At 40.4% G+C, this 10,911-nt stretch overlaps 1 protein-coding gene across 2 annotated transcripts; it reads right to left on the reverse strand.

Annotated features, from left to right (window-relative positions):
• Positions 1-995: 995 nt before the first annotated feature.
• LOC110308567 (putative vomeronasal receptor-like protein 4) lies at positions 996-9,811 on the reverse strand. Of its 2 annotated transcripts, none has more exons than XM_085831234.1 (2): positions 9,736-9,811; positions 996-7,484 (listed from the first exon to the last, which is right to left on the reverse strand). In XM_085831234.1, the coding sequence occupies exon 2, from the start codon at positions 6,882-6,884 to the stop codon at positions 5,988-5,990; it is 897 nt and encodes a 298-aa protein (XP_085687360.1). In that variant the 5' UTR covers positions 6,885-7,484; positions 9,736-9,811; the 3' UTR covers positions 996-5,987. The 2 variants fall into 2 exon arrangements, with proteins under 2 accessions (XP_085687360.1, XP_085687361.1); XM_085831235.1 differs by lacking the exon at positions 9,736-9,811 and adding an exon at positions 8,535-8,607.
• Between the last annotated feature and the right edge of the window lie 1,100 nt (positions 9,812-10,911).

The following is a 10,911-nucleotide window of genomic DNA, read 5'->3' on the forward strand; positions in this document are numbered from 1 at the left end:
TAAGTTTGCCTTTCGCCATCTGGTAATCTCTGGTGTTAGATGTTCTAGCCATCTCTCTCTGGAGCTTTTTCCTCCTGTGACTTTTTTTGCCTCTGACAGCACTCCTGGGAGTCCAACTCTCACCTGAGTCTCAGTGGTCAGAGTACTCTCTGCAGGGAAGCTCTCCTCTTGCAGGGAAGGTGTCCAGAAGTCTGAAGCTCAGATCCACTCCCTAAGTCCTGGGGTCAGAGTCCTCCCTGGAGGCTGAATCTCCTCTGGCAAGGAAGGTGCCCTGGGGTCTGGGTCTCAGCTCTGCCTCCTGGCTGAGAATGAAGGCCTGAAGGGACTCTGTCCAAGAAACTCTGTTGCTTCTGTTGCCCACATGCTCTCAAGTGATCCCAAGGTCCTGGGTGTGCTAGGGAGCCTGCGGAGTGAAGAATCCTCTGGAGACCTTAGGGCCCTCTTCTGGGTTGGCACAGAAGATGGCTTGGGCTGGCTCCGACTGGAATGAATCCCACCTCTCATCAGGCAGGGTTGCTTTGTCCCTGTTCCTGCTGGCACAAGACTCTCCAAGATTCTTTGAAACTGATGTTGAGTTCCACTCACCCGTTATTCTGAGGTCCTGGGTTTGCTAGGGGGCCTGCGGCATGGAGCGTCCTCTGGGGACCTTGGGGCCCTCTGCCGCGTTTGCATGGAAAATGGTGCAAGGCTCCTAGTGCCTGGTTTTAAAAAATCTTCAATGTATAAATTTAAACTATTTTAATTCTTTCTAATTAAGGCTTTCTTTACCATATACCAAAATCCACCTCCGATGACACACGTGTAGCCATATGAAATTTTATTGTTGTGGAAGTTTTTATCTATCATAATAGTTTTGTATATGATTTAGAAAGTAAAGTGTTGGATTCCCTGGGGATAAGGTCATGTTAGTGGCCCCATCTCTAGGAATGGTTTCTTACCCATTATTCTCGCTTAAGATATTGGCCTAGGCTACCAGGAACATGTAAAGAAAAAAAAGAAATAAGAGAAAACAAAACAGATAGATTGCCATGAAAACTATGCCTCAATATTTTTTCTCTGGTGAAGAGTTCCACAACCAGTTCCAGGAGGCCTCCCCCTTTTGAGGTCAATCACCTTAGTCTGTGGAACTTGTCACACAGATCCTACTGGAGGTGGTATGGCATCTTTCCCTTTTTTATTTTTTAATTGAAGCTCGTGAATATCTCTTTTGTCTGTAGAAATGAAGGAAAAGACTTGTTGGAAGATGAATGGAAAAATAAGGAGAAGAATTATTATTCCTGTAGCCATGGCGACAACAATGATCCAATGTAGCCAACTAACAGTGTTTAATGACCATAAACTAAAGCTAATAGACTGAGCCAAATCTACTATATCAGTAGATCAAACATGTACTTTGCTCACAGCAGAGATTTAGGCTTGTAATTGAGCCATATCATGAGTGATATCATTGTCCTTCCAAATTCCCAATAAATGATTTTTAGTAAAATTCCAATTATGACTGTCATTATAAGGTAATGGCATTACACATATGTACTGAAAGCTGGCATGGCACTCGGTAGAAGGCTGAACTTTGTCCTAATGCCAAAATTATATCCTCTAAAGTATCAAATTTTACTTCTAATTTTTTATCTATAATTCATTGCCTTGCAAGTGTTACAGAGACATTTTTGTTTAAGTCATCAACAAAATGTGCAGTCTTCATATCTGATACTAAAGCAACTGTTGAGACTGTAAGTGAAGTAGGAATAGCTATTAAAGCACTAAGGCCTAAAATTAAAGTTGCAACAAAATGCTTTGGTCTAATTAGCTCATTAACTCTCTTAAGCATTTGTAAGTTTACATCATCAAACCAAACATCCTTTTTTAAATCTACAGGAAGCATAACATAAGAAGGTCTTTGTAATATTAAAATAACTGAATAATTCTTAATTGAAAAAGGATCAACACAGTTAGAATACATTTGGAATAGCTGACCTGATAAGATCGTTTTTCTTTAATAATTTTTAAATCTGAGGACTGTCCATACCATAAGGATAGTTTAGGCAAGATCTGTTGCCAAAGGAGTGCTCTTAGATTCCTTAGGCTGTTTTAAAAGAACCATGTTAGTTGCAGCAAAACGTAAAAATAACCCTGAAAAAACATTAGAAATATTATGTGAAAGAGAATGACTGACATAAATAGGTTCCACCGATCCTGCAGTGAACCATCTATTAAGAGACTCATTTGTAAATGTATCATGCCTATATCCATGAAAGAGCTGTAACTCATTAGTTAATTGTTCCAATAATCATAAAATGGTGAGACTATGGAATAATCATAAATTTTTTTTCTTGAGTTTTCCAAGGATCATGTACTGAAGCCCAAAATCTAAACACACATTTAAGCCATCTTGGACTATCACCTGAAAGCAAGGATACCTACAATTTATCATTGTCCCAATATTCTTGTGGACATTCTTTCAGAGGCATAATTTCTTTTGGCCTTATAAAAGTTTCATTATAATTATAATACCCCCAAATCATTATTGAAAGCTCCCACATTAATCTTTTACGATGCGGGGGTGGGGGTGGTGGTGGAGGGCACCAGGATCTATCTGGAGTATCAGAAAGATAAGTTCTATAACTAATGGGAAGGCAACCCATGGGGGGCATTCCCTTTACAGTAACAGGTATTGGGGCAGAATCTGACATTCCCTCATATTTAATTACAGAGGAAGTCAAATGGGGGGGATCAGCATGTTTCCCTAGCAGCTCAGTATTATTAGTCATGACCCTGATATGCACATCATCTCCCCAACCCACAGGATGAAGAAGTGGAGAATGGGGAACATAAGCCCAAGACGAGGTTGCAGAGGCACAGCATGCCTGCATAGAAACCACAGCAAACATAGCAAGAAACCTATTTTCTGCTGATGGTGGTTTCCTGGTATCAGAGATTATTTTGTGCTCTCTGGGTGAGTTTCTTCAGTTGTCCTCAAGTGGGTGGATCTATCCCTATGGTAGATGACAGTTCAGGAGGGGCCGAAGCCGCCAGTGAAGCAGAGAGAACAAGCTTCTTCATTTTCTTTATTACTTCTTTTGTCTTCTTTTGCTCCTTTCTTTTCTGGATTCACCATAGAGGTTTTCTGGTGGAAGGGTCAAATAAGTCTGTCTGGTATCCAAATTGGGGGTCTCTGCATTCTGTAAAAAAAAACACATGCATATCCTCTTCCAGAGGTAATTAATACATCTGTAAATACCAAGAGGGCATCAGAAATGGGTTCTGATGCTATTTTAAAAAGAAAAATTATTTCTGTTTCTTCTACAAACTTTAATATAGGGTGTTGAGGTACATGATATTTGATTTGTTCCATGTAATGGGCTAATGCAATTCTCCAATCATCCGCAGATTGAAGAAAACACTCTAATTGCTTCTTATTATAGGGAATAGCAATTTCATGCATATCTTTGCTAAATGGTTCCCTGGATCTTAACCTCCCTTTAATAATTAATTGACTACACATAAAAGGATAAGAAGATACCACTTTTACTTGAGTATGAGGGAGATAAATCCACTCTAACACACCTTCTTGCCATAAAAATGCAGTAGCAGTGTACTATGTTTTAATTTGAACTTCTTCCTATTATACGACCAAAGGTGCCAGATGATAGTGGCTCTTTAAATCCTCTCTCTACTAATTGCACTCTCTCATAAAGAAAGAGTATATAATCTTTGTCTACTGTAAGATCTAATCCTACACTTATTGGTGTTGCCCTGGGTAAGCTTAAGATGTTAAACTCAGGGGCCAGAGGATTCACCTTGTTTTTACCTTCCTCTGTCTCTCTATTTTGCTCCTTTTTTTATTTCATGGCAGAGGGCATGCTCCTCACCCCCTTTTTGTCTCCTCATCTTTCAGAGGGGTTCTATTCATTTCTCCAATGTTTTCCCTTCTTCACTTGATCTTAGCCAAAAGATGGAGAAGCGATAATGTTTTCCCTTCTTACACCGAGAACATAACCCCAGAGGTTGGTTTTTCTTATTTTTATTTTTTGACATCTGCTCTTCTTTTTTTTACAGTCACAGCTCATATGTCCCTGCTGGCCACAAAAAAGGTGTGAAACATTTTGGATTCTTCTTCCATTTAAGTTCGGAACATAGGCACTAAAATGTTGCCCTTACATTGCTGCAGCATAGGCCATACTCTGGGCCACTGCTAGTGAGGCATCTATACATGCTTTAATGTAATCTTGCACAGTCCCTCTTTTTCTGATTGGTCTAATTAGTTCCTGGCAGAGAGTATTGGCATTTTTCCATGCAAGCTGTTTTAATAATATGTCAGATCCCTCAGAGGGAGGAAGCAGTGAGCCATTCAGAGAAGCAGAGAGTAACTAACTTTCCCTTGTTTACTATTACTGACAAGGTTTTCCTTCCCATGGTTAACTAGGATATTTAATGGGGTAGATTCAGTCTGTCCAATGTCCAAAAAAATGTCATCAGTCTAAGTCCAAGAACACAGAACGAGATACCAACAACGCACAATAATGGTCTCCAATCTATATTATAAAGCATTAAGAATCTAATTTATCTTAGCAAAAAGCAGCATTTCAGAGATGCACAGCCTAGCCTATCCCTTGCTTTAGTCTGGAGAGTTTCACTCTTGGACCAGGGAAGGAGGTCAGTCAGCTTTGGGTCCCCTCCAGGCACAGTGCTCAGCTGCAGAGAGAGCAGTTCAATCACTCTACCTGAAAGATCTGTTTGGATTTTTCTGTTTATTCTGAGGAGGATCTGCAGTGGCTATAAATTGGCAGTTTTGGTGAACAGGCCTTCATGGTCCTTCATCCCTTCAGGAGAGGCACTCACACAGCTCAGAGCAGTCAGGAAACTCCCTAGTTGATTGCAGTGCAGTGTCTTGAGGATGTGGGGTTGATGCAATTTCTTGACCCTCTGGATCCTTCATGGCAGGATGCTGTGAGTTCTTGGCAGCACCAATGAATATCCTGCTGCTTAACAAGGATATACAACCTTGGCTTCACCAAGCAGATCCCCAGTGCTCCCTCAGCACTGTGGTTCCCTTGTCTGTGGAACAACAGGGTACATCTGCATAGCATAAGAAAGGATGGAGTCTAGGATTTAGTGGGCAAGAAGGCCCAGTGAACTCTGGGATGTAAAGTATAGGCCACTGCGAATGACCAGGAGCCAGAGGTAGAAGCTTGTGTGTTAGCAATCTGTCAAAGAGGTATTTACACATCTCTGTGCCAGTGAGGCCTGGACAGAAGCATGGTCTCCAGACCTGCAGTGGCACCATGTGAGAGAGGCTGTTTCCCAGGCTCTATTGTGTTTCTTTAAGGTTTTACCTGGTTATAAGTGTCCTTCTGCACCAACATTAGGTTTCATAGCATTTTTGGAACCCAGATCTGTCATATAGTTATTGATTCCAAGTGTCCTGCTCCAGTGAATTCACTTGTCTCACTGTCATGTTCATTCTGCCCTGCAAGCTCAGATCAGATAAGTCACCTCTTCATGTCCAGCTATGCTATCTTGTTCTCATGATCTGGATTTGGGGTAAAAACTGAAATAGTGGTTTGTGACAGTAACATTACATAAATTAATATCCCAGTACTAGTGACAAGCTAAAAGTCACATGGTAGGGATGGCAGAGGATGAAAATGGTAAGAATCTGATTCTTCCACCCTAGAAACCTGAACTTAAGAGCATGTGGTGCTAGACTTCTGAAGAAAATGAAATGTATTATTATAATGTTTAATTTAATGTTGTGATACACTAGAACATTATGGCAAATGTCAGTTTTGAGGGGAATGTCTGCAACCCCAGCATTTGGCATCCCAAGGCACCTCAAGGTCAGACTGTGCTACCTACAGGCCACAATGTCTGCCTATGCTACCTAGAAAACATGTCCCCAACCCTAGAATTCATGAAGGTAAAGCTATTTACAATATACATACTTTTAGCTCATAGAGAATAGCTATAGAATGTAATTTCAACACTTCTCAGTGAGCATGCAAGACATGAGGAGGATGAACATCTCTGCTGATCAGAACATAGGGGCTGAAACTAGCATAACCAAATTCTAAAAATACTTTAATATTTAGTAATGTAGAATCATGTGTCACTGTGAAACCTGTGTAGAAAGAAAGAATAAAATCTACCCAATAGAAGAAAAGGAAGCAGGCCATAAGAATGAGAACACTCCATGTAGCTCTGATTTCAGGAGGGGAGTTGTTTGCAGACCTGGAGCTGTGAAGGTAGAGGACATGCTTGTGGTGCTTATACAGATGGAGAGCCATGGACCCACTGCTCCATCCCATTAGACTCTGAAAAATAACATCACGAAGAGTCATGAGAGAGAGAAAAAACCACTTGATGATATGTCTGGATGGTAGCATATAACAGTGGCCAATGAATGTTGCAGCTACAGACCTGTTCCAGCCACTGCCTGCTTTGATGTAGGAGAGCAAGTTGGAGCTTATGAGAACATTAACAATCCAGAAAAGGACAAGAAAGGGAAGAACTTGGCATGATGTCTGTGGCTTGAGCTTTGTCCAAATGGTGGTCCTGGGACTGATGGTGACAGCCTGAACCACACTGAGGAGACAGGTAGTGCAGATGGAAAGGCCCCGTGCCATTCTTGCAAGATAAACCATAGTTTTACAGCCAATATCTCCTAAGAAGTTTCTGAAATAAAACACTGTGACTATATCTGTGACGCCTGTGCTACAAATAATGATCAGATTAGAAAATGCCAAATGGATGAGAATAAGATCTATCGGTCTTTTCTCAGTCCCCAAGGCGGAAGTGTACACATATCTCATGAATACTAAGATATTTCCTACAATTCCAGGTCCAGCTAGAGAAAGGAAGACTATTGCCTGAGTAATTTTATTCATCTTCTGATTTTATGTACAACACTAGGAAAACATCATCTAAGAAATGCACATACACATAATACTTTATCTGGTTATTCTGATGAAAGAATGGTCTCAACTATGGAAACACACGTTTATTTACTTTATGATGCCTGATCATTTTTTCCCTTTTCTTTGTTTGTTTTTTTCAGAGTGTCCTTTTTTTCTCCATTCCAATAGTAATGATGATGGCTACAATCAGGGCATAAACCTGATAGTTTCCAATTTTTCAGGATGATCATTCATTCCTCAAGTCATATGACCACGCTCTTCCCAGACAGAAGCTTAATATATGACATCACTTTGGCACTTTTCAAGCCAATATAGTCCTGAGCACTGGCATGGCAGGCTCCATCCTCTTCTTTTTCTCACCCAGTGTGAACTCAGGCTACTGGACTGTGTTTGTGTTTCATCCTGATTCTCTTCACCGCCCCATGCAACTGTGTGATTGTTGATGTTGAACTAATAAAATGGTGTTGCACTAGTAAACACCTTGCAGCTTCTCAGAAGGTTGTACTTGGTCAAGTGAACCAGGTTCTCAGCTGAGATGATGTGGTGATGATGATCTCCTCTTCCTAAGCCCTTTTACCATAAATTATACACAGGTTAGTGCCTTAGTCAGGGTATGAAAGTCTAGATTAGTGGCATCAAGGTGGTACTAAGTGTGGCAAAAATTCCATCCCCAATATTCATGGGTAGAATTATACTGATGGTTATGTTCTTTTGACATCTCTTAAACTTGTCATCACCCCTTTTTCTGGGAACACTTCCTCCAACAAAACTCTAAGAAAACTCTTCTTATGGAGTTTTAACAAACATATGTCCTCCCGATTGTTTTAAAGTTAGTTCAATCTATTCATGCTTTCTGTCAGAAATGCCTCAGTCTTTTGGTCCTTCCCAATATCTCACACTATGATTGTCATCTTTTATGAATAGTTACGTTTTTCCTTGTTTTTACATTTTATATTGGAGCAAATTGAGCCTTTGAAGCAGAAACTTATTGCATTTGCTTCACCCTTTGCAAAACAAAGCACTTCACATGACAACCTTAATTTCAATTTGTCCTCTACAATTTGGTGTCTTCTCCACATTAAAATTATTTCTGAACTACTTTGAAGCCACTCTTATAAAGTCACATTGGAGCTTACATATTCCATATCCACAGGATTATGGAATATCCAAGACTGATCTTTGCTCAACTACTCTACCTTAAAGCTCCTGCTTAGAACTTTACCTCTTACGCTTATCCTACCCTCAGAAGACTAGGCTGCCCCTATATTTGCTCCCTTACTTCATTGGCCAGTGAGCAAGCTTCAGAGATACTGGTTTGTATGTATTATGTTAGTATTAGCATAGTGCCTGCTCAAAAAGTTTGCATATTGCTCAAGGAAGCTGTTGATTCTAAAATTTCACTTTAATTATAGGGATGAACTAACAAACCCATTTTGAGAAACACTCGAGCTGGGCTCTTTCGTGAATATTGATAAAGATCAATACACTGGAGAAGTCAATTCACTTTGGATGCACTGATGCTAAGTATTTAGCACTTCTTCACTTGCATAATGATGTGAGCTTCCAGGGTTCAAGCAACTTACTAAAGTGTGTAGGTTATTCTTCAAGAAATGTACTCACAATCTTTCATCTTCTCTCAAAATCCTTCTGCTTACAATTTGATATCTTTTCAGATGTTCCTATGTGATCACTGAGATGTCAATAGAAAATATGTAGATGATTTCCCAGTTTGCCATTTATGCTGGAAAAGCTACACAAACACACACACACACCACACACCACACACACACACACACACACACACACACACACACACACACACACACACACAGGCAGCCACGTATTTTTTTCAGCGTGATTGGGGAGAGACATTTATATCCATACTTAATAAGTTTTCTCAACCCTAATTTTTCTAGCATGTAAGAAAGAAAACAGAGCAATCTGTGTGAAACTAATCAAGTCAGGATGTTCTTTTAGAAATTGTTCATGGACTGTAGAGTCAGAATGTGACATCCAGATACATGAGAGAGAAAATTAGTAAACTAGAGAAGGATAAATTGTAAAATCGACAAGTTCAAGCTTTGTAACCAGTCTCTTACATGCTGTCTTTCCTAATTGTTATATGCTGGACTTTGAACATCTAACTTGACCCCATTGAGACTTGCTAATGTAGGAAAGGTGATTTGTACCATTCAGATGGATTGTGGGGATTCAGTGGAGCAGAGGCACATAGCGCTTAGAACAGTGTCTGCCCAGTGTTAATCATGCTCTAATAGCCGTTGCTCTAGGATTTTGTGTCATGTCTGCTTCCTGCACAATTCTCTATAATTGCACAGTTTTACATTTGAGTCTGGTGATGGAAACTTCAGGAACAGTAAAACCACAACAAAGAAGGGCAAAGTCCCCCACTGTGAGAAAGCTAAAGGACACCTGATATAAGACACTGTTGAGGAGAACCTCTCCCTCCTGTGAGGACAAACACAAACTGGAGAATCTGCAAAGAAAAAAAAGCTTCCCTACGCTCAAGCTGAAATTTCACACCATGTCTCCTGTACCTGCCTGAGCTGTAATCAGCATCTCTGGCTCAGTGCACCATAGGCAGCTGCATGCAGCTCCCTCATGAACATGGAAATAATTCCGGATGGCAGGTGGGAAATGAGAAACTGCTTTCTCCCTGGATCTTGTTATCTTTCTCTTTCACAGTGACAGAGGAACCCAGACCCTCTCTTCAACCACCTTCCCTAACCATCCCTACCTCACAGCATCTCTGTGAAGGCGAAAAAGGCAACTTCAGTCCACTGTGACATGACGGGACACTCACCTGCAGAGTCTGTGCAGGGCTCAGGGGTGTCCTCAGAGCACAGACAGGCCCTGTTTATTATCATCCTCGAGCTCTGTGCTCACAACAACTTTCACTGCTAATAGGATGTCACTAGAAGGAGTTTGGGTTCTCCTGGGGAAAGTGCTATTTTTGCAATCTTCATTCTAGATGTTAGCTCTCTGCTCTCTCTTGTGCCCTTTCTTCTGCTGAGCCAGAAACTTTCTGGTCCTAATTACAGTCCCTGTGGTAACAAGGAGGGCTGTGAAAATGAACAGTACCTTGAATTTCCTTGTGAATGTGAGTTTTTCCTCTTTTCTCCCACCAAAGCCAGGAACATAGCGGGAAAATTCTGAGAAAGTGAGGGTGTTCCTTTTTAAACATTTCAAAGTTGAGCAGCACCAGAGCTGAAGAGATGGAGCAATGGTTAAATACACGTTGCTCCTGCAGAGGACCCAAGTTCAATTCCAAGCACCTATATGGTGGTTTACAACCATATAGAACTTCAGAGAATTTAAGTCTGCCTCTGACCTCCATGGGCATCAAGTGCACACATGATACACAGACATAGATTCAGGAAAAATATATAGAAGTAAAGTACACACAAAAAGGAACAAATCTAGTAAAATTAAAGTTTATTTATTTATTTTTTAAAAAGCTCACTATGCTTAGAATAAAGGTTGTTCAAGGGCCAGAATCAGTGTCTGGTCCTATGGTATAGTGTCCAGGGCAGAGCACCAGGGAGACTTTTGGAAATTGTGTCTCCTTTTTGCTTTGACCACTGCTTTTATGCAGAGGAGTCAACTGCCCTCCTGGCTGAGCCTTTTTATTTCTCCTTTTACTTGTTGCTTTTCTTCTTCAAAATCTCAATTTTTCTTACTGAATGTCTCACATGGACTGCTGACTTTCTGGTCTCTGTCCTGAATTTACTGAATTTTCTTCCATTCTGTATATCGGATTTTCTTTAAGGTCACTGGTTATTTGAAAAACAATTAAACATTTTTTTTTGTTCGACACTTTAAGCATTTCTTTATTTTCTTGTATAGTATAGTGTGAACATAGGAAAACTCCCAGGGTGGATTCATAAAGGAATTGATGCTCAATTTCTTTGAATCCAAGAAAGGAGTGTTGTCAGGAGCAGACAGGTCTCTGGTCAAATGATCTTTAATAAAGAAATGT

The sequence above is a fragment of the Mus caroli genome, unplaced genomic scaffold (assembly GCF_978045245.1).
Source record: "Mus caroli unplaced genomic scaffold, Mus_caroli_1 scaffold_15, whole genome shotgun sequence".
Taxonomy (NCBI): domain Eukaryota; kingdom Metazoa; phylum Chordata; class Mammalia; order Rodentia; family Muridae; genus Mus; species Mus caroli.

Bases quoted from the DNA above. Each gene is read 5' to 3' on its own strand.
- LOC110308567 (XM_085831234.1), bottom strand. From the start codon at position 6,884: ATGAATAAAATTACTCAGGCAATAGTCTTCCTTTCTCTAGCTGGACCT.